Here is a 24,504-nt window from a genome sequence, read left to right as displayed (position 1 = left end):
CCCCCAGGGGGTTTTGTTTATTTTTCTTCATTTTCATCCGGTCTTCCGCCTCTTTGGGTGCAGCCCGTTTCTTGCAGGTTTTCCGCATTCGCTTCGCCTTCGCCTGAGCTTCAGACTCTGATGGAGACTCCTCCCGCCTCGCTTCAGAGGGACTCACCCGCAGCCCCCTCGCCCGCCCCCGAGGTCATCCCCATCAGGCTTTCTCTTTCGCCGGAAGAGGAAGCGAGCCTCACTACAGAGGTGGAACGCCTCCAGGCTCATTCCACCATCTGCCGTATAGTCGGCACTCGCCCCAGCAGAGGGGAGATCAGGGATCTTCTTCAGGCTCGCCTTCTTGCAGATGTGGGCAAGATCCTGGATGTACAGCTCCTGGGCCGGGGCCATTATCAGATCGAGTTCGAGGCCGCCCAGAGCGTTGCCAAGGTCCTTGCCATGAGTCCTCTGGACATCAGGGGTGCTCGGGCTTTCTTCAGACCTTGGCAGCATGGATTTGACCCAGCAGCGGCGGAGCAGGGAGAGCGCCTCTTCCATATTACAGTTTGTTTCCCTGGTCTCCGCCGGGAGTATCTTCCGCTCCTCCCCAGGCTCGGAGCATTGGTGGGCTCGGTACTAGAGACGGGCCCCTCAGCAGCTTCAGTGGTGGCCAGAGCAGCGGGGCTACCTTCGGTCAGAGTGTTGGTGTCTGACATCTCCTCCCTTCCTAAGGTCATTCAGCTACCTAGGATAGGGGGGGGGTGGATAGATCAGAGAGTGGAGTTCTCGGGGCTCCCGAACCAGTGCTTCATTTGCAGGCAGGTCGGTCATCTGGCCAAGGCCTGCCCTCGCAGGAGACCTCGACCCTCACCACAGCAACAGGCTACTGATGGCCCGCCCACAGATTCGGCTCGGCAGGCTGCCTCAGGGACACCTGCTCAGGCCACAGAGACCTCGGAGTGGCAGCCTGGACAGGGGCGCCGCCGAGGGAGACAGCCACAGCAGCACGCACAGAGACCGCTGCAGCAGCAGCCACAGTCTCAGCCTCACTGGGTTCCCGTGAGGAACAGCTTTGCTCCCCTTCAGGAGGAGACCCCTGCAGCGACTGAGGACCAGGAGATGCCAGCTCCCCCCTCTTCCCCCCCCCACCCCCGTCCCCTCCCACCGCCTCGTCTCCACCTTCGCCTCCTCCCGCCTCCGCTCCGGTTTCGGCAGCGGCTCCCTCTCCACCTCCCTCGCCTCCCCCTCCTCCCCCTCCGCCCGCCTCACCTTCCCGGGAGACCCTGGCAGTTCCCTGGCGCTCACCTGCAGTCCGGAGAGCGCTGAGCACTGACCTCGCTCGAGCATCACAGAGGAGACCTATGCCGATTAGGGCCTCACGGATTTCATCTATCCGCAGTCGGCTGAGTCGCCTTGGCATTAGACAGCGCTCGGAGGCCTTTGATTATACCTTTACACGGCTTTTTGGAGCAGAGGGCCCCCATGAGCCAGCACCCATTCGAGTTCATGTAGTGATACCTCCGGCCCGCGGGGAGGAGGCACTAGACTCAGCGGTGGCCTTCTCGTTCCCTCTATGTGGACCTTGTGATCGGGAGTGGACTCTAGAGCTCGCTCTCAGCACTTTGAAGACTCAAGCAGTTGAGTTTTCTCACCACATGAGCGATCTGGAGGTGACTGATGTGATAGGCCGACTTTGGGAGTTGGCTCATTTTTTCTTGGATCCCGGGAGTGTGGATACCTCAGGGATTCGGCATCTGGTCGTGCGCATAGTGGCAGACTTGGCGCGCGACCCTGGATATGTGAGTATACACGAGGTTTCTCTGTCAGAGCAAGAGGCAGTCGCCATGGGCCACAGCCACTGGCGCCTGATCCGGGATTCTTGCAGTACACCGGGTGGGCAGATTCGCAGCCGTTCGGATGGGGACTATTCTCCATCCAAACCGCTTGCGAAGGCCCGCCGTACGGCTGAGACAGCATCCACCTCAGCAGGGCATCCATGAGGATCATCTCATGGAATGTACAGGGCCTTGGCGGAGCACACTTTATACGCTATCGAGGTTGCTTGAGGCAGGAGCTTCAGAGATGCCTGGTTGGTGGCAGCATTGACATTTTGATGATGCAGGAGCACCACTTGGGTGAGAGCAGGATCCGGAGATATGGTTCGGTGATGCCTGGTAGATGGGACACTTTTTGGTCTGCAGGGTTTGGTCCTTTGGGTGGACAGGGAGGAGTATGCATGGTTATTGCAGATGTATGGAGGCAGGCCATTGTGGATCGAGGGATCATTGTGCCTGGTAGAGCACAGTATGTCATTTTGAGGATGCATGATGAGCTATTGGGTGTGCTCAACATCTATGCGCCCAATCATGCTAGTGCCAGAGCAGAGTTTTGGGCTCAGGTTACAGATGCATTGCCAGAGGCCGCACATTGGTGTGTTGGGGGAGACTTCAACATGCTTGAGGACCCGGCAGATAGGGTGGGAGGCAGTCATTGTTGGGGTAAGCCCAACTTGTGGTGAGGCTTGCATAAATTGGTTAGACCGGAGGTCCCTAACACCTTAAGGTTTTGGGGTCTAGATGGCTAGACCAGTTTGTGTAACCTCACAGTTAAGCGCGCTTGCGCTGGAACAGTACTGGGATGGGTGACCTCCCGGGAAGTTGTTGCCCCGCGATCCTACAAGTGGTATCAGAGCCATGGTACAAAAAGTCCAACCTCTGAGTTCGTGGAACGGACACGTTGATGTTGACTTCAACCTCTGAGCTAGCTGGCGGCCATGTTGAAGCTCTCAACCTCTGAGCCTAGGAAAGGCGGAACACGTTGGCACTAAGGGGGACAGGTGAGTCCCAAGTTTGGCTTAAGGGGGCGGTTGTTGGGGTAAGCCCAACTTGTGGTGAGGCTTGCATAAATTGGTTAGACCGGAGGTCCCTAACACCTTAAGGTTTTGGGGTCTAGATGGCTAGACCAGTTTGTGTAACCTCACAGTTAAGCGCGCTTGCGCTGGAACAGTACTGGGATGGGTGACCTCCCGGGAAGTTGTTGCCCCGCGATCCTACAGTCATGTTACAGTGCACGGCACGGAGCTTGCAGCTTGGGACCGGTTTTGCATGTCACTGAGGATCACTGATGCATGGCAGCATGGGGCTTTCTCCCGGTCTCAGGACAGTCTTAGTTTCTCTCGGTCGGATCGCCGGCAGGGAGGGACTAATCTATCTCGGATTGATCGATTTTATGTGGGCGATTGGTTGGGGGAGCGAGGGGGCTCCGTCGGCATTCTTGCTGGCACTTCATTTTCAGATCATGCGCCAGTTATATTGACTTTGGAGGAGGGGACACGGGAGCCCAGCTTGCAGTTGAGGATCCCAGAGAGGGTACTTGCAGACCCCAGTCTCGCTGAGGACATTGAGAGGATCTGGCACGATAGTCAGTGCTCTGACCAGGATGCAGCGGGCCAGTGTGCCCAGGGACTCATTGATCTTAGCTCTTTTCTACACGCTGCAGCTTTGACACGACTGGGAGAGATTCGCGAGCGGGAGCATCGGCTGAGACGCAGCCTTGCTTCGCTACAGCGCCTTCAGGAGCAGCAGCCTGCATGTGAGTGGGTGGCGTCCCAGCTGAGCTAGGCACGCCAGGAGGTTAGAGAGGCAGAGGAGCAGAGACATGAGTTTTACTATCGTCGTCAGGCCTCTCAGTGGACGCAGCTTGGTGATAGAGTGATTGGAGAGTTTTTTGAGATCACTGGACCCCGTCATGCGCGAGCAGGGGTTCGCCAGCTTGGTAGACCGGATGGATCGATAGCTACTGAGCTCGGGGAGATCAGAGCCATTGCCACAGCTTTTTATAGTGACTTGCTCTCAGCGGAGCCAGCCACTGAGGATCGAGATGTATGCAGACAGACTGTGTGGGCCCATGTGCAGAGGAGGGTCACAGACCATATGCGCACAGTTCTAGGTGCGCCTCTGTCAGAGATTGAGCTTGCCGAGGCCTTGAGGGTCCTGCCGCGACATAGTTGCCCAGGGGAGGACGGACTGACGCCGGCCTTTTTTATGCGCTATTGGGACCTTTTGGGGCCAGGCCTCCGCAGGGGCTTTCAGCATGTTTTGGACACTGGGGTGATGCCGCAGAGCTTTTCAGAGGGCTTGATCTATCTTATCCCCAAGGGAGAGGGAGTATCAGATGATATTCGGCATTGGAGGCCTATTACGATCCTCAATACTGTCTACAAGGTCTTGGCAAAGGCCTTGAGTTTGAGGATCCAGCCCTTCCTGGGGGAGTTGATTCATGCTACTCAGACAGGATTTGTCAAGGAGCGCAGTATCCTTGACAACATCTTTACTTTCTGGGAGGCGACGGCCCGAGCTAGATTTCTTGGCGAGGACTTGGTCGTGATGCTTCTCGATTTTGAGAAGGCATACGATAGAGTTGATTGGGGATTCTTAGAGGGCACTATGCTACGCCTGGGCTTTGAGCCAGGATGGATCAGAGGGGTGGCAGCTTTGTATTCCACAGCTCGCAGCCAGGTGCTGATTGCAGGAGGTCGGGGGCCGAGTTTTGAGCTGACCAGATCAGTCCGTCAGGGGTGTCCTCTCGCCCCTTTCCTTTTTCTCTTCTTTGCGGAGGCTATGAGTATGTATTTGACGGCAGAGGAGGTTGGTTTGAGAGGACTTCAGCTCCCAGTCCGGGGGGAGGATTTGCGTGATGCTGAGTTTGCAGACGACACGGGCTTATTTTTGCATGGCCAAGAGGCCAATCTTATTCGGGCAGAGCAGTCGCTCCAGGTTTTTAGTGCAGCTTCGGGAGCATTGATCAATTGGCGCAAGACAGTGGCCTTTTGGATCAGTAGTGCTCCCACTCCGGCATGGAGTCCGGACCCCGGTTTTAGATGGATTCCCCCCGGCACAGCAGTGCGGTATTTGGGATGCCAGATTGGCCTCGATTTGTCACCTGAGCAGCAGATTGCCCCGCTTCTTCTGAGCATTCGGAAGAAGCTATTGTATTGGAGTACAGCTCGACTATCCTTGGCTAGGAGGGTGGTGGTGGCAAATCAGGTGCTGTTAGCGACTATGTGGTACATTACGTCTTGCTGGATTTTCTCGAGCTCTTGCATCAGCCAGGTACAGAGGCTGATCAGGAACTTTCTGTGGTCTGGGCGGGACGGTCAGCCAGCTCGGGCAAAGGTTGCATGGGCAGTTATTACACTTCCGCTGGCTCAGGGCGGTTTGGGCATTATAGATCCAGTTGATCAGAGTAGAGCCTTATTGGGGAAGCTTATTGTTCGGGGGTTGCTTCCAGGCGCTGAGCCTTGGAAAGAGCTCCTCTTGCAGCGACTGCAGGCCCGGGCGCCTCCTGCAGGGGGTACTTGGGCACCAGAGATTCGCTGGATCTTCATAGAGATGAGGAGGACAGGCCTCAGTAGAGGATGGGAGGACAGATTTGCTTTGAGTATCCTGAGAGCTTGGGAGCTGCTGAGACCGGGGCTCTCTCAGCGGCCTCCTTCTTGTGTTGAGGAGCGGGCCAGGCAGCCGCTCATCTGGAGCCCAGCGGTTCGTACAGAGCAGGGTCATATGCTGGGTTCTCGGCCTCGTCTAGCCTGGGGACCTTTAGCGGCAGGCCCAGCTCGTAGTTTTGGAGACTGGCAGGCTTTCTGCAGTCTACCAGAGGAGACCCAGTTGGAGAGGCTGAGTCACTTCAGAGGGGGGTTGATTATGAGGGATGATATTCAGGAGGCACTTACAGAGGAGTGGTTCACACCTCTCGAGCCAGTGGCCCCACGGTGGATGGGAGCCTTTACACAGTTGGAGATCCTGATTGCTGTCAGAGCTAGCACTGAGGATGGCAGATGCCTCTATTATGAGATTCAGGATGAGGGCAGACTCCAGAGAGTGGAGGTGGAGTCGCCTTTGGTTGCAGAGTGCACCTTTCAGAGGATTCGGGTAGTGGCTGCCGCTTCTCGGAAGTGGCATATTGACCCCGACCCTGCTGACGTGCTCCCGGATTGGCGCATATGGGCATATGCAGCGCGCCCCTTGGCCCGGCTACAGTGGGACCCCGGAGAGTACAAGTGGCATGATCCTTATGCATCCCTCGAGGCCACAGAGATCACATTTTTCCAGTATACTGTTCGGCTGGGACGGCATATTTTGACGGCGAGGAGGACGGTTTCTCCAGCGGCAGCGGGGCATTGGCGATTGCAGGGACTATCACAGGAGTTCCTGGAGGATTTCTGGGCTCGGCTCTGGGCTAGTCGACAGGCCCGCAGGATCTCGGCTTTTCAATGGCTGGTCGCCCACAGGGGCTCAGCAGTTGGCACTTGGCTTGTTTACAGCGGTCTTCCGGCGGCCTGCGTCCGATGCGGCCACCCTATGGAGACACAGAGACATTGCCTTTGGGACTGCCCTCAGGCACAGCAGATTTGGCTGCGGATGCTGCGTATTCTGGCCCCCCTCTCTCCAGAGGGTATGTTTACGTGGGGTGCCGCTGCTTGGTCGACTTCGTCAGGGCCTGCTATGGGCTATGAGATGGAGCAGGGCAGTCAGGCCATCAGATTTATTAGGGGCCAGCCTCGCCTGGTTCCGGCACCGGATTTCTCGTCCGCCAGCTGGACACAGGAGAGGGATTTACGATGGGAGCTCCTCAGCAGCCTCACCATCTGGTTCACCTGGAGGGCCCGGTGCTTTACGGCCTTTGAGGGGAGATTAGAGCCACCAGCAGAGACTGTTCGGGGGATTTGGCAGGAGTTGATCCACACCCTGCGAGGACAGTACGACCGCATCCGAGGAGACTCGGATGAGGCGATCTTACGGCGCCAGGCCTTTCATACCACTTGGCGCTGCGGCCCGTTCTACACCCTACACACGGGATCCCCCCGTTGGCACTACAGGCCACCTGTTTGGCTCTTTCCCCCCCCCATTGTATGATTTAGCCGCTCAGTTCTTTAGACTCATGCTTGTATTTTGCAGCACCTAGGGAGAGTCTCCCGGGCTGCCATGATGTATTCACTGCTCTTCTCTCTGTTAGGAGCAGGAGAGATCTCTTTTGTAGCCCTACGGGCGTTTTTTACATAACTAATGAAAGGATCTTTTCTCGGAACAAAAAAAAAAGTTCCTACGGGGAGCTGGCCGTTCCGACTCAATGCGGTGTTATTGTGTTATTTATGGTTCTTCCGCTGTGTTATCATGCTCTGATTAGTATTTGAAATGTTGGTCTATTATTATTGTTCCAAGCGTTCTTCCCTACTTGTGACACTTTTCATGTAAGTTTATTAAAGCCGTATCATGGAGAGATGCCTACTTCTCCAGTCATGGAAGATCCACCTGAAGTACATGAGCAGACTATAGAGGTATTACAACCTAAACAATGTTGGGGTAAAGGCACTATGCCCACCCTTGTAGTGTGTACAAGCCCATAAGTTATAGTACATAGTACACTTAGTACTTTTAATGTACTAAGTGCACTATGTGTACTAGTGCAATATACATGTGTGATAGGGGAGTCACACACTAAATGCTTGAGTTGACTTATCCCCACAACTCTCTCTCTCTCTCTCCCTTGTCTCTCTGTGTGTATGTCTCCCACATGAAAACCTAACCCTAACAATTAACTCTCCCATTCAACTGGTATCAGAGCTTAGGTAGCTGTCTTGATCCTCTCCCTCTTGGCGCTGATTTTTCTCTCCTGGCTTAGGTAGCAAAGCAAGGCGTTGTGGCCACAAGGCTTAACAAAACAAGAGCAAAGGCTCAGCCCGTTTCGGCAGTACAGGGCAGTACAGGTGCGCAGGCGTGTCAACGCTTGGCAGTACAGGTACGCAGTCGTGTCAGCGCTGGGCAGTGCAGGTGCGCAGGCGTGTCAACGCTAGGCAGCACACGTAAGCAGGCGAACACGCTTGTAGGTGTACGCGTGCCTGCGCTTGTAGCAAAACGCGTTGAGCGTTAGACGCAGCCTCGTGGGCGACAAGACCTCAAACGGGAGGCCAAATCGGGCGGCTATGGAGAATTTCGCACGCACTAGCGCCGCCTCCGCCTACACGTTGCCGCCACCTGAAAAGTGCGCCTACCTTCAAGCGCCTGCATCTTAGACGCCCCTTCACACCTCCAATGTCGTCGATGACAACGACGTCCGAAGGGGAAGGCTGCTGGAGCATCTAGAACCCGCATAGTCGGAGAGGGCTCTACCGGAAGCCTGTGAACTGGTTATCAGCATCAGCATCAGCATCAGCATCAGCATCAGCATCAGCATCAGCATCAGCATCAGCATCAGCATCAGCATCAGCATCAGCATCAGCATCAGCATCAGCATCAGCATCAGCATCAGCATCAGCATCAGCATCAGCATCAGCATCAGCATCAGCATCAGCATCAGCATCAGCATCAGCATCAGCATCAGCATCAGCATCAGACGTACCCCCTCCCTCTCCTGCAACAACAAAATTCAGTCTGCAAATCTCAGAGAAATTCAAAAATTAAGAGGTATTTGCCTTCAATTTTGGGATTTTCCTTGTCAATTATCATCAATTGAGCAGGTACAGGTTGCAATGGCTCAATTTTGAGCAAAATTGGCAAAAATTGGGTGACATTGGTCACAATCAGGATCAATTTGCAGGAAATTGGATGTCAAAATTTGGGGGCTTTTGATGTAATTGTGCAATTAAGCATTCATACATGTTGTATGATGTGAGAAATCACACATTCGGGCAAAATTGCAGCAAATTGCAGGCAAATCAAGGGGCTTTTGTGCCGATTGGATTGATTTGCATGCAGGCACTCGCATTTGATGCTTTGGGCAATGTGTTGATGCCTGTCAAGCACTCAATGTGCCTGTAAATCAAGGGGCTTTTATGTACTGGATGTATATGTGGCCAGGGGGGAGCACTGTGAAGACTCTGGATGCCTTCATGTGCGTCAATGTACCATGTATGATCAGAAATTGATCTTACATCAAGGGGCTTTTCAAGATTTTATGCTTGTTGAGTTTGGCAAAGCAGCAGGCAAGACTTTTATGCTTTGAATCCTCAGAAATCCACTTGCAGTCAAGGGGCTTTTGCTCAATTTCAGTCCGGGACTGTTGTATGCAGTGGTGGGGACTGTAGAAGTCTGATTTTCACTCATTTAAACAGCCAGGAGAGCATTTATTGCTACTGTACCTGCTGGTAAAGATTTGGTACAGCTTTGTACAAGTTTTGGCATGGCTGCACATTGATTTGAGTGAGCAAAAATCTCAATTTCAGCTGCTGTACTTGCCGGTACAGGTTTGGTACATCATTGGTGAGCACTTAGTACTGCTGTACAGTACTTTGAAAGGGCAAAAGAGCACATTTAAGGTGCTGTCCTAAATCTGCAGCAACCAGATTTTGGTGATTTCATCACATACAGTGGGAGAAAAGTTGCATTCGTGCTTCCGCATTGGGAGATAAACTTTGGGAGAACAACTGTGAGCACTTTGTGTGCTTTTGGTGCAGTGTTTGCACATTTTGCAGGGAGTCAGGCATTGACAGGTTGCATATTGCTATGGCAACCACAGGTGAGAGCTCTTCATTGCTTCACATCAAGAAGCTTGAAGGCTCACATAACTATGATATTTGGCAAACCCAGTGCTATAATGTGTTGCTCCAGAAGAAGCAGCACAAGCCCATCAAAGAAAGGGGTGTAAAGCCCGCTTCTCTTACTGCTGAAGAGTGGGAAGATATGGATGAGCTGGCAAGATCTACTATCATGTTGTCTGTGTCAGACTCTTTACTTTTCAGCATTCGTGAAGAGAAGACAGCTTGGGGAATGTGGCAAAGATTGCAGGACTTGTATGCCCAGCAAAGTGCCTCAAGCAAAGTGTATTGGTTGAAGAAACTCATAGGTCTTCAGATGAAGGAAGGGGCGTCTATGACAGCCCATCTAAATGAGTTTAATGGTATTGTCAGCCAGGTTATTAATCAAAAGTTGGCAATGGACGATGAGTTCAAAGCCACTTTTCTCTTATGCACTTTGCCAGAGAGTTGGGACACATTCAGGACAGCCACTAGCAATTCAAATGCTATGCTGTCATATGCAGATGTGGAAGGTGCTCTTCTTCAAGAAGAGATGAACAAGAAGAACAATTCTGTTGGAAAGTCCAATGCAATGAATGCACGTGGGAGATCCCAGCAAAGGGGTAAAAGCCAAGAACGGGGAAGGAGCAAGTCCCGCTCCAAAAAGGACTTGGAATGCCATTATTGTGGCAAGAAGGGACACATCAAAAAGCAATGCTACAAATGGAAAAATGATCAAAAGGAAAAGGGAAAAGGCAAAGACAAAGACAAAGATGAAGCCAAAGATGTAAAGCCAAAGGGCAAAAGTGGAGTCAAGATTGAAGAAATCAATGTGTCACATGCAGGTGACAGTGAGGATGAGGTCCTATTCACGTCTTCACTTGATGCCCATTCACTTCTTACAGGAGATGGTCATGGTATGCACTCATGGATCATTGATTCAGGTGCCTCCTTTCATGTCACAGGTTGCAGAGACTTGTTTGTCAGGTATACTGCTGGCAATGAAGGAGTAGTTTATTTGGGTGATAACCATGCATGCAAGATTCTTGGCAGAGGTGATGTGAGGCTTGTGTTTTCAGATGGCTCACAGCTTATGCTCCATGATGTCAGGCATGTGCCTGAGATCAAGAAGAACCTGCTTTCTACTGGACAGCTTGATGATGCTGATTATGTTACCACATTTGGTCGTGGAAATGTTGGGGTAAAGGCGTTATGCCCACCCTTATAGTGTGTACAAGCCCATAAGTTATAGTACATAGTACACTTAGTACTTTTAATGTACTAAGTGCACTATGTGTACTAGTGCAATATACATGTGTGATAGGGGAGTCACACACTCATGCTTTTCATGAGTTGACTTATCCCCACAACTCTCTCTCTCTCTCTCCCTTGCTTCTCTGTGTATGTCTCCCATGAATGAACTCTAAACCCTAATTACAGGTTTCTCCCCATCAACTGGTATCAGAGCCAACAGCCAGTTGCAGGCTTGCAGGCAGGCGGAGTAATCAGGCGCCTACAGCAACCTAGCAGAATCATCATTAGCCAGCCAACGGGCACAGGTAGTCGCGAGAGGTGGCAGCTCTGTCACGTAGAAGTTGCAGGCGATAGCACTATACTGGTATCAATACGTGATGCTGTAGCGCTGCTACTCGGCGAACGCGAAAGACCAGCTGGCGGGAGTTGATTCATCAGCGAGTCGCAGGTAGTCAGGCGAGTGTCCATACCCAAGCGGACACGTAAGCAGGCGTCAATACTCGTGAGCGAAGCGCACAGTCGCAGGCGAAGGAGGAGAAGATAGCGTATAGCTATCAGGCGCTGTCGACTTCATGCGTGTAGAAGACGCACGGCCAAGCAAAGCGAAAGCCAAGGCAGCATAAGCGGGCAATTCCAGGCGCTCATCAACGAGCGAACCAGGCAAAGCTGGCGGAGCAGGACTCTCCAATTCGCCGCCCCCTCTCTGCCGCCTTCCTTCTAGTCTTCTAGCTGGCGACTCTCCCCATCAACTGGTACACTTCTCCACAACAGCTTCATCACCGTCTGCAAACAGGAGCCCTCCATTGGCTCAGTCTTCTGCAGTTTGCCTGAGGAGTCCTTTACCTGCACAGAACAGAAGCAGCATCATCATTACCCCTTTTCCTCCAACAACAAAAATTTAGCCTGCAAATTGCAACAGAAATCAGAAATCAAAGGTATTTTGCTTCAATTTTGGATTTTCCTTGTCAAATCAAGCAATTGAGCAGGTACAGGTGCCCAATTGCTCAATTTTTGAGCAAAATTGGCAAAATTGGGTGACATTGGTCACAATCAGGATAAATTTGCAGGAAATTGGTCAAATCAGGATCAATTTGCAGGAAATTGGATGTCGAAATTTGGGGCTTTTGATGTAATTGTGCAATTAAGCACTCATACATGCTGTATGATGTGAAAAATCGCACATTTGGGCAAAATTGCAGCAAATTGCAGCAAATTGCAGTGCAAATCAAGGGGCTTTTGTGCCGATTTGGTTGATTTGCATGCAGGCAATCGCATTTGATGCTGTGGATAATGTGTTGATGCCTTACAAGCACTCAATGTGCCTGTAAATCAAGGGGCTTTCATGTATTTGATGTATATGTGGCCAGGGGGAAGCATCGTGAACACTCTGGATGCCTTCATGTGCGTCAATGTACCATGCATGATCAGAAATTGATCTCAAATCAAGGGGCTTTTCAAGTTTGTATGCTTGTTGAGCTTGGCAAAGCAGCAGGCAAGACATTTATGCCTTGAATCCTCAGAAATCAGCTTGCAGTCAAGGGGCTTTTGCCCAATTTCTGTTCGGGACTGTTTTATGCAGTGTTCGTGACTGTAAAAATCTGATTTTCACTCATTTGGACAGCCAGGAGAGCATTTATTGCTACTGTACCTGCTGGTACAGATTTGGCACAGCTTTGTGCATGTTTTGGCATGGCTGTACACTGTTTTGAGTGATCAAAAGGTTCAAATTCAGCTGCTGAAATTGCCGGTACAGGTTTGGTACATCATTGGTGAGCGCTTAGTACTGCTGTACAGTACTTTGGAAGGGCAAAAGAGCACATTCAAGGTGCTGTCCAAAATCTGCAGCAACCAGATTTTGGTGTTTTCATCACAAAAAGTGGGAGAAAAGTTGCATTCTTGCTTCCGCAGTGGGAGATAAAGCTTGGGAGAACATTTGTAAACACTTTGTGTGCTTTGGGTGCAGTGTTTGCACATCTTGGGTGCAGTGTTTGCACATTTGCAGGGAGTCAGGCATTACAGGTTGTATTTTGCTATGGCAACCACAGGTGAGAGCTCTTCATTGCTTCACATCAAGAAGCTTGAAGGCTCGCAGAATTATGACATTTGGCAAACCCAGTGCTACAATGTGTTGCTTCAGAAAAAGCAGCACAAGCCTATCAAAGAAAGGGGTGTGATGCCCGCTTCTCTTACGGCTGAAGAGTGGGAAGATATGGATGAGCTGGCAAGATCTACTATCATGTTGTCTGTGTCAGACTCATTACTTTTCAGCATTCGTGAAGAGAAGACAGCTTGGGGAATGTGGCAGAGATTGCAGGACTTGTATGCCCAACAAAGTGCCTCAAGCAAAGTGTATTGGTTGAAGAAACTCATAGGCCTTCAGATGAAGGAAGGGGCTTCTATGACAGCCCATCTCAATGAGTTTAATGGTATTGTCAGCCAGGTTATAAATCAAAAGTTGGCAATGGACGATGAGTTCAAAGCCACTTTTTTGTTATGCACTTTGCCAGAGAGTTGGGACACATTTAGGACAGCCACTAGCAATTCGAATGCTATGCTGTCATATGCAGATGTTGAGGGTGCTCTTCTTCAAGAAGAGATGAACAGGAAAAACAACTCTGTTGGCAAGTCTAATGCAATGAATGCACGTGGGAGATCCCAGCAAAGGGGGAAAAGCCAAGAAAGGGGAAGGAGCAAGTCTCGCTCCAAAAAGGATTTGGAATGCCATTATTGTGGCAAGAAGGGACACATTAAAAAGCAATGCTACAAATGGAAAAATGATCAGAAAGAAAAGGGAAAAGGCAAAGACAAAGAGAAGGATGAAGCCAAAGATGTAAAGCCAAAGGGCAAAAGTGGAGTCAAGATCGAAGAAATCAATGTGTCACATGCAGGTGGCAGTGAGGATGAGGTCCTCTTTACGTCTTCACTTGATGCCCATTCACTTCTTACAGGTGGTCATGGTATGCACTCATGGATCATTGATTCAGGTGCCTCCTTTCATGTCACAGGTTGCAGAGACTTGTTTGTCAGGTACACTGCTGGCAATGAAGGAGTGGTTTATTTGGGTGATAACCATGCATGCAAGATACTTGGCAGAGGTGATGTGAGGCTTGTATTTTCAGATGGCTCACAGCTTATGCTCCATGATGTCAGGCATGTGCCTGAGATCAAGAAGAACCTGCTTTCTACTGGACAGCTTGATGATGCTGATTATGTTACCACATTTGGTAGTGGAAAGTGGAAAATTAGTAAGGGCTCACTGGTTGTTGCCAGAGGCTCTAAGGTGGACACTCTTTACTTTATGCATGCAGGTGTTTGTCACCATGCTAATGTAAATGCAACCGAGCTGCCGGAAATCTCTATGTGGCATAGCCGGTTGGGACACATGAGTGTCAAAGGAATGGAGCAATTGTCTCGTTTGGGTTACTTGCCTTCTCTAAAGTTTTCAAGTTTTCAGTTTTGTGAGCATTGTATATATGGTAGGCAACTACAGTGCCCCCACAAGAAAGCTCTTGGACAGAAAGATGCTCAGTTAGAGCTTGTGCATACAGATGTATGTGAGATGCCTCAGCTTTCTTTGGGAGGGGCAAAATACTTTGTGTCTTTTATTGATGATGCCACACGCAAGGTGTGGGTCTATCCTCTTCGCTTGAAGAGTGATACATTCTCAGTGTTTCAGAAGTTTGTTGCTCTTGTTGAGAATCAAACTGGCAAAACACTGAAGGCTTTGCGTTCCGACAATGGTGGAGAGTATACGTCCAAACAGTTTCAGGACTTTTGTGATGCTAAAGGCATCAAGAGGGAGCTCTCTACTCCTTATGATCCTCCACAAAACGGGACAGCAGAGAGGATGAACAGGACCATTCAGGAGAAGGTCCGTTCTATGTTGTCACATGCTGCATTACCTCATGGTTTTTGGGCTGAAGCTGTTATGACAGCCGTTCACCTTATAAACAGGTCACCTAACACGAGGCTTGGTGGGAAAGTGCCAGAAGAAGTATGGACAGGGAAGCCTCCGTCATACAAGCACTTAAGAGTGTTTGGTTGCGTTGCGTACGTGCACATACGCAGGGAAATGCGCACCAAACTTGATCCTAAGTCTCATAAATGCATATTCCTAGGATATGGTGACAGAGGTGAAATGGGGTATAGACTTTGGGATCCCATGAATAGAAAGATCATACGCAGCAATGATGTCATTTTTGATGAAACATGCATGTATAAGGAGCCTGCAAGGCAACAGGAGCCTGGCAGAGTCATCTTTGATGATGATGGACATCATGGACAACAACAAAGGGCTGTAAATCAGCCATTACAGCAGGAAAACCAGCCCTTAAATGGTGCTGAAAATGGTCCAAATGGACAGCCAGATATGGCAGAAGATATCCCTATGGATATACCACAGTTAGAGGAGATACCGGGCATGATTTTTCAGCCTTATGGCATGGAACAGGAGCCACCAATGGGTGATATGCAGGCTGGACAGCAACCTGCAAATGATGGTCATTGGGTACGGAGGTCCACTAGACCCTCCAGAGCCCCTGACAGGTTTGTTCCAGGGGTTGACTACTTGATGCTTACTGACTGTGGGGAGCCCTCATGTTATAAAGAGGCTTTACAGAGGGCAGACAAGGCTCTATGGGAGCGTGCCATGAAGTCAGAGATGGATTCTCTGCATAAAAATGGAACATGGAAGTTGGTGCCTTTGCCTGCAGGCAAGAAGGTTTTGCCATGCAAGTGGGTTTACAGGCTCAAAGTTGCACCAGATGCAAAGCCAAGATACAAAGCCAGGTTAGTGGCTAAGGGCTTCAAGCAGGAATATGGTGTGGACTTTGATGAGATCTTCTCTCCAGTGGTCAAAATGACCACACTTAGAGCTGTATTGGCTTTGGTTGCGCATGATGATCTGGACTTGATTCAGATGGATGTGAAGACTGCTTTTCTTCACGGTGATCTCCATGAGGAGATATATATGCAGCAGCCAGAGGGTTATGCAGTGAGTGGAAAGGAGAAGCTTGTATGCAAGCTGAAAAAGAGTCTTTATGGGCTCAAACAGGCACCAAGAGAATGGTATCATAAATTTGATACATTCATGAAAACTCAGAAATTCAGGAGAAGTGACATAGATCACTGCTTGTACACCAAGAAAGCTTTGGATGGCAGTCTCTTGATTCTCATTTTGTATGTTGATGATATGTTGATTGCCGGGAAATCTCGTAAAGAGATGGATGCTTTGAAGAAGAGGCTGCATGAAACCTTTGATATGAAGGATTTGGGTGATGCAAATCACATCTTGGGTATGCGGATACTTCGGGACAGAAATACATTGGCAAAGTCTTGCAGAGGTTCAATATGGACGGGGGGAAGAAAGCTAGTACTCCTTTGCCTCCATATGTGAAACTCAGTGCTATGGACAGCCCACAGTCAGATAGAGACAGGGCTGATATGGCCAAGATTCCGTATGCTTCAGCTTGTGGCAGTCTCATGTATGCCATGGTTGCTACTAGGCCGGACATTGCATTTGCAGTGGGAGTGGTTTCTAGATACATGGCCAACCCTGGCAAGAAGCATTGGGAAGCAGTGAAAGGTGTCATGAGATACCTGAAGGGCACACAGGATTTGTGCATTTGCTTTGGCAAACAGGATGCATTAGTGCATGGTTACACGGATTCGGATTATGCCGGTCATCCAGATAACCGGAAGTCTACTACCGGTTATGTATTTACATTCACAGGAGGTGCTGTGTCATGGATATCCAGGATGCAGAAGTGCACAGCCTTATCTACTACAGAGGCCGAGTATATTGCAGCCACAGAGGCTTGCAAGGAGGCATTATGGCTATCTCGGTTAGTGGTTGATTTGGGTTATACAGGGGATATTCCATTGTTGCATTGTGACAGTCAGAGTGCCATTCAGTTGGCAAAGAACCCTGTTTTTCATGCAAAGACGAAGCATGTGGATGTGAAGTATCACTTCATCAGAGAGGTGATAGAGAACAAGCAAATTCAGCTTGTTAAGATTCATACGGATGACAACCCGGCTGATCTGTTGACAAAGAGTTTGCCTCCGGAGCGGTTTGCTCATTGCAGACACTTGATGGGCATTGGATGAGGCCATTTTCAGCCTTGATATGGCCTTGTATATTATCATGTACATGCTGATTTTTTTTCTTTTCCTTTACTTAAGGGCACTTTGCCTTTAAGTGGGAGGTTGTTGGGGTAAAGGCGTTATGCCCACCCTTATAGTGTGTACAAGCCCATAAGTTATAGTACATAGTACACTTAGTACTTTTAATGTACTAAGTGCACTATGTGTACTAGTGCAATATACATGTGTGATAGGGGAGTCACACACTCATGCTTTTCATGAGTTGACTTATCCCCACAACTCTCTCTCTCTCTCTCCCTTGCTTCTCTGTGTATGTCTCCCATGAATGAACTCTAAACCCTAATTACAGGTTTCTCCCCATCAGGAAAGTGGAAGATTAGTAAGGGCTCACTGGTTGTTGCCAAAGGCTCTAAGGTGGACACTCTTTACTTCATGCATGCAAGTGTTTGTCACCATGCTAATGTAAATGCAACCGAGCTGTCGGAAATCTCTATGTGGCATAGCCGGTTGGGACACATGAGTGTCAAAGGAATGGAGCAATTGTCTCGTTTGGGTTACTTGCCTTCTCTAAAGTTTTCAAGTTTTCAGTTTTGTGAGCATTGTATATATGGTAGGCAACTCCAATGCCCCCACAAGAAAGCTCTTGGACAGAAAGATGCTCAGTTAGAGCTTGTGCATACAGATGTATGTGAGATGCCTCAGCTTTCTTTGGGAGGGGCAAAATATTTTGTCTTTTATTGATGATGCCACACGCAAGGTGTGGGTCTATCCTCTTCGTTTGAAGAGTGATACATTCTCAGTGTTTGAGAAGTTTGTTGCTCATGTTGAGAATCAAACTGGCAAAACACCGAAGGCTTTGCGTTCCGACAATGGTGGAGAGTATATGTCCAAACAGTTTCAGGACTTTTGTGATGCTAAAGGCATCAAGAGGGAGCTCTCTACTCCTTATGATCCTCCACAAAACGGGACAGCAGAGAGGATGAACAGGACCATTCAGGAGAAGGTCCGTTCTATGTTGTCACATGCTGCATTACCTCATGGTTTTTGGGCTGAAGCTGTTATGACAGCCGTTCACCTTATAAACAGGTCACCTAACACGAGGCTTGGTGGGAAAGTGCCAGAGGAAGTATGGACAGGGAAGCCTCCGTCATACAAGCACTTAAGAGTGTTTGGTTGCGTTGCGTACGTGCACATACGCAGGGAAATGCGCACCAAACTTGATCCTAAGTCTCACAAATGCATATTCCTAGGATATGGTGACAGAGGTGAAATGGGGTATAGACTTTGGGATCCCGTGAATAGAAAGATTATACGCAGCAATGATATCATTTTTTATGAAACATGCATGTGTAAGGAGCCTGCAAGGCAACAGGAGCCTGGCAGAGTCATCTTTGATGATGATGGACATCATGGACAACAACCAAGGGCTGTAAATCAGCCATTACAGCAGCAAAACCAGCCCTTAAATGGTGCTGAAAATGGTCCAAATGGACAGCCAGAGATGGCAGAAGATATCCCTATGGATATCCCACAGTTAGAGGAGATACCGGGCATGATTTTTCAGCCTTATGGCATGGAACAGGAGCCACCAATAGGTGATATGCAGGCTGGACAGCAACCTGCAAATGATGGTCATTGGGTACGGAGGTCCACAAGACCCTCCAGAGCCCCTGACAGGTTTGTTCCAAGGGTTGACTACTTGATGCTCACTGACTGTGGGGACCCCTCATGTTATAAGGAGGCTTTACAGAGGGCAGACAAGGCTCTTTGGGAGCGTGCTATGAAGTCAGAGATGGATTCTCTGCACAAAAATGGAACATGGAAGTTGGTGCATTTGCCTACAGGCAAGAAGGTTTTGCCATGCAAGTGGGTTTACAGGCTCAAAGTTGCACCAGATGCAAAGCCAAGATACAAAGCCAGGTTAGTGGCTAAGGGCTTCAAGCAGGAATATGGTGTGGACTTTGATGAGATCTTCTCTCCAGTGGTCAAAATGACCACACTTAGAGCTGTATTAGCTTTGGTTGCTCATGATGATCTGGATTTGATTCAGATGGATGTGAAGACTGCTTTTCTTCACGGTGATCTCCATGAGGAGATATATATGCAACAGCCAGAGGGTTATGCAGTGAATGGAAAGGAGAAGCTTGTATGCAAGCTGAAAAAGAGTCTTTATGGGCTCAAACAGGCACCAAGAGAATGGTATCATAAATTTGATACATTCATGAAATCCCAGAAATTCAGGAGAAGTGACATAGATCACTGCTTATACACCAAGAAAGCTTTGGATGGCAGTCTATTGATCCTCATCTTGTATGTTGATGATATGTTGATTGCTGGGAAATCTCGTAAGAAGATGGATACCTTGAAGCAGAGGCTGCATCAAACCTTTGATATGAAGGATTTAGGTGATGCAAATCACATTTTGGGTATGCGGATACTTCGGGACAGAAATCAGCATGTGTTGTATTTGTCTCAGAAGGAATACATTGGCAAAGTTTTGCAGAGGTTCAATATGGATGGGGGGAAGAAGACTAGTACTCCTTTGCCTCCATATGTGAAACTCAGTGCTATGGACAGCCCACAGTCAGATAGTGGCAGGGCTGATATGGCCAAGATTCCGTATGCTTCAGCTTGTGGCAGTCTCATGTATGCCATGGTTGCTACTAGGCCGGACATTGCATTTGCAGTGGGAGTGGTTTCTAGATACATGGCCAACCCTGGCAAGAAGCATTGGGAAGCAATGAAAGGTGTCATGAGATACCTGAAGGGCACACAGGATATGTGCATATGCTTTGGCAAACAAGATGCATTAGTGCATGGTTACACGGATTCGGATTATGCCGGTCATCCAGATAACCAGAAGTCTACTACCGGTTATGTATTTACATTCACAGGAGGTGCTGTGTCATGGATATCTAGGATGCAGAAGTGCACTGTCTTATCTACTACAGAGGCCGAGTATATTGCAGCCACAGAGGCTTGCAAGGAGACATTATGGCTATCTCGGTTAGTGGTTGATTTGGGTTATACAGGGGATATTCCATTGTTGCATTGTGACAGTCAGAGTGCCATCCAGTTGGCAAAGAACCCTGTCTTTCATGCAAAGACGAAGCATGTAGATGTGAAGTATCACTTCATCAGAGAGGTGATAGAGAACAAGCAAATTCAGCTTGTTAAGATTCATACGGATGACAACCCGGCTGATCTGTTGACAAAGAGTTTGCCTCCAGAGCGGTTTGCTCATTGCAGACACTTGATGGGCATTGGATGAGGCCAGTTTCAGCCTTGATATGGCCTTGTATATTATCATGTACATGCTGATTTTTTCTTTTCCTTCATTTAAGGGCACTTTGCCTTTAAGTGGGAGGTTGTTGGAGTAAAGGCACTATGCCCACCCTTGTAGTGTGTACAAGCCCATAAGTTATAGTACATAGTACACTTAGTGCTTTTAATGTACTAAGTGCACTATGTGTACTAGTGCAATATACATGTGTGATAGGGGAGTCACACACTAAATGCTTGAGTTGACTTATCTCCACAACTCTCTCTCTCTCTCTCCCTTGTCTCTCTGTGTGTATGTCTCCCACATGAAAACCTAACCCTAACAATTAACTCTCCCATTCAAACAACTTGTGTATCATAAGGGAAGGAAAGGACCCAAAGGAAAGCTTATCGGAAAATTCCAGATAAAGTTCAAGAACTATCCACCCTTGGATGGTCAATGGATGGATCCAGAAGACCTTGAAGATTATCCAGAGGTATTGAACCCTTATCTGGATGCCTTTCAATTGAGGACAACTGCAATATAGGACGGAGATATGTCACCCACCTGTGTTTGTGACAAACCCTAACCATGTACATGGAATCTTGTATCAAGAATCTTGAAGATAAATATAACTTGGACATGTTGTCTGACCTAGCACGGTAGGCTTCATGATTAGACATGAATTCTTATTCCACAAGAACCCATGAATGTCCGGACATGCTTCCATCCGTAAGCGAGCAAGTATGATTGGACATGCTTAGATCCCTGAGTGGGGAAGTATGATTGGTCATGGACATACTTAAATCCCTAAGTGGGGAAGTGTGATTAGACATGCTTTATAAAGCATGATGGACTATGCACTCTTACCTTTATAGGGGAGAGTATAGACGGATACAAAGTGTATTGAACGGATGGTATTCACCTTAGGCACATGCACATTAAGTTGTTTGATGAACTTGCACCGGATGCAATTTTGGAATGCGTGAACACGAAGCCATTCATCCTTAAGCACCAAATGTCTCCATGCTACTGGTTATTGATCTAGCTAACTTATATTTTGGAAGAGGTTAAGTATTCTTATCACCTAACAACTTTCAATTTCAACAAATTTTAATGATATACTAACTTTTAGGATCAAAATCTGATTTAAGGGCTTTCTCTTTATCTTTTGAGAAAATGGAGGTCAGAATCAGAACGGTCGAAAACCCCCAACACAACCAAAAAAAAAAAGAACTGATGACATCTGCTTGCCCATGCCAACTCAGTAACTTTCCCTTCAGCTAAACATGCAAACTCATTTTAGAAGTTTAGTTATTGAAGGGGCAAAGTTACTTGTGAAGAACCATGACTTTCTATTTTAAAAAAGAAGATTAGACCATCTCTTTTTATTTTGAGGAGAAAACTATTAAGAAAGTTTCTCATGCACACTCATTAATTCCATCTCTTTCTATTTTCAAAAGGGAGATGCACTTTTAGAAACCATCTCTTTCTATTTTCAAGAGGGAAATGCACTTTTCAGACTCTCTTTTCTATTCTTGAAAAGGGGAAAGGACTTCACTATAAAAAGAGGCTAGCTATCCTCATTATACACATATGAGAGAAGCGGCAAGAACTTCGTAACGTGAGAGAGAGAAACAACACTTAGAGCTTGAGAGCAAGAAGACAAGGAGGCTAAAGCTACTCTATCAAGTGTGGAGATTCTTTTGCAAAAGTAGCCCTTGAAGTAAAGCTACGTGAATTCTTCTTCGAAGGACTACACTCTTGTGTGCATCCAAAACATGAGAAGACAACCGGATTGGAAGGCCATTGGGGTGGCACACAAACGGGTGAGTTTCTCCAACTCTTGTACGTGTATGGTAAGCCATCACGTACAAATTAGGAGAATCCAAATCATTTGTTTTCAATCTTGTTTGATGGTGATACCATGTTGAATTTAAACAGCCAATACACTTTGTAAAAATTCTAGAGGAATAATCTATATTCTTGTGAAGGGGCCCGGCCGTTCCGGGTCTATGCTGTGTTGGTTTTCTCTCTTCCATTCTTCTATCTCTCTCAAGTGATTGCTGTAAATTTCTGAGTGGTTTGCTTCAAAATTCAATAGTGATTAAAGTTGGCTAGCAGTGAATAGTTTGTTACGCGTAACGCAGCTGCGACGAGTTTCATGTTACATTACATGTAAGTTGTTACCCCCACTGATGGCATTAAAACGGAAAGTTTGATTGATAATTGCATCAATGAACCCGCAAGCAGCTAAAGATATGATAGTTGAAGTTTGCATCAAAAAGACCAGCAAGTCAATACAAATATCAGTGTCAAAGTCAAGATCCGTTTTTTGTGGGCAGGGGCTGCATCTTTAAAGACTCTCATTGTAGTCAGACAAGAATCCCCTCAAAGTGTGATCTTATCTGCCCGTCCCTCATGGGCTCCCTCATCCAACCCATATGTGAGGGATTTGTCTATAAAGACCCTGAGTGTAGGAAAATGACAAGGCCTGAATTGGAAAAACTGTGTAGACATGCCAGTCAATTTTTCAAGAACCTTGCGCTTCAAAGGCAGCAGAAAAAGAGGCAACATAAGATTATGCAGAGTTATGGTTGCTTTTGATCAGATTTTGCAGTATTTTACAGTTTTGGGCCAGTTTTGACCAATGTTGGGCAGTTTTTACCAGGTTGACCAGCATTGACCAGTTTGCTCACAGTTGACCATGTTTGACCACCTTTGACCAGATGACCAACTGTGGCATCATTGACTAATTTTAAAGACCTAACCTTGAAATGGGAGAAAGCTAAGAACCATAAAAAAACAAGCCATAAGATTAATTCCTTCTTATGGCCCGGGAGCCTGCCGTTCCCCTTGACAAAATTAATGTGAGCAACAGCAGTTTGAGATGGACCAAGCTCTAGGGACTCCATCTGTAAAATCCGAAAAAGAGGACTACTACTCTTAGTCGAGGGAGAAGCCCAAGAGGAAGACTACAGTTCAAAGCAATGTGTCTGAGGTCATCATAAAGTTTTTTGTGCATGCCTGATCGGTATGACGACCGTGGAGCTAGAAAACCACAATGCTATTTTCCACTACATAAGGGGGGATCCTCAACTGGGGTGTCCCTGGCCACGCCCACGTGCACACACATATATTATACATTATTAATGTATCTATATATGTATACATACTTTATGTATGTACATATGTTAGCAAATTACATAATGGAGCACCACAAAGAGGGTACCTCCATAATTGAGAATGTTGTTCATATAAAACAAAAGACGAGGATCTTCACAAGCTAATCTCAGAATCAAGCAATAATAGGAATTTTATTGAACACCAAAAAAAGATGGGGTAACCCTAATCTTAGCGATGGAGATGGATCAACAAAGGCATAACAGGAGAATTAACAAGAACCTGCAGAAATCGATCGGAGAAGTCGGAATTGATCACTGCATTACAACAAGCGGTGGCGACGACAAGATCCACAGACTGCGAGTGGCGAGAGGCCCACCCTAGCAGAAGATTGGTATGGCGAGAGGGCCGGAACTTCAGATGACGAGGCCACCATAGCCTGCATTGAAGCCTCTCCTTTCCATCCATGGATACGCGGCAATCCAATGGCCCATCTTGTTTCACATCCTCCGTCCCTCTTTAGCAGAAAAATTATCTCCCTCCATTGAAGCTCTCCCAAAGGCCGCCGCCACCACCACAGTCATCACAGTAGGGCAAAACCGGCTTGAAAAGCAGGCATGTGAAAGGACAAAACCCTGGTTTTTTCAAACAGCAGCTTCTTCAAAGGGCCTTGCACAGAGAAAAGAAGAAGGGGAGGCAAAGAAGGGCTTTAAATGTAGCGCAAATGGTTCATCTGGATGTGAAGTGGGAAGCTGGAGGGCATGGCATGGTGAGCTGGGTGTCGATGGATGGGCTATGGTGTGAAGAACGGCAGGGTGAGGACAGAGATGGAGAAAGAAAGATTGTAATTGGATTTGAATTTTGCAAATTAGGCCAAATTGGGTGAATTTGGCTCCACATAGGGTCTTGCCTTTACACACTTAAATGCAATGGAGCTCACGGAAACAAGATGGGCGGGCTACATTTGGCCAGGACTTAGACTAGATTGGCACGTTGCTCGAAAGCAGCTCGCAAAAACGCCAATAGGGATGCAATGCTCGTGAAAAAAAAAGCAGTGGACAAGATTGTCTAGTAACAGTTATTCTGTAGTGGAGATAGTTTCTTCCATGGCAAGTTGGTTGGCAAGATTGTCTGGTACTGGTTGATTGCAAGTGGAGATATTTTGTTCCTTGGCAAGTTTCCATGGGCAAGCCACATAGCTCAAGGCCACTTGGATCTTTGCTCCAAGGCATGTGAAAGGGCCCTTATAGACTTGGACGCGATGGCATGAAAAATG

The 24,504-nt window shown here is 48.0% G+C and overlaps 1 protein-coding gene across 1 annotated transcript in view; it reads right to left on the bottom strand.

The window, feature by feature from the left end:
* LOC147623803 (uncharacterized) overlaps positions 1 to 24,223 on the bottom strand; it is a 43,645-nt gene extending 19,422 nt beyond the window's left edge. The window contains exon 1 of the mRNA XM_086820423.1: positions 23,511 to 24,223. Coding sequence (XP_086676549.1) covers positions 23,511 to 23,696 — 186 coding nt within the window. The 5' untranslated portion in view covers positions 23,697 to 24,223. The remainder of the gene's footprint in view (positions 1 to 23,510) is intronic.
* Between the last annotated feature and the right edge of the window lie 281 nt (positions 24,224 to 24,504).

Source organism: Cibotium barometz, chromosome 26, assembly GCF_041138505.1.
Source record: "Cibotium barometz isolate CiBa-2024 chromosome 26, ASM4113850v1, whole genome shotgun sequence".
NCBI lineage: Eukaryota > Viridiplantae > Streptophyta > Polypodiopsida > Cyatheales > Cibotiaceae > Cibotium > Cibotium barometz.
Note: the sequence above shows the minus strand (reverse complement) of the source record. Positions and strands in the feature narration are given on the sequence as shown.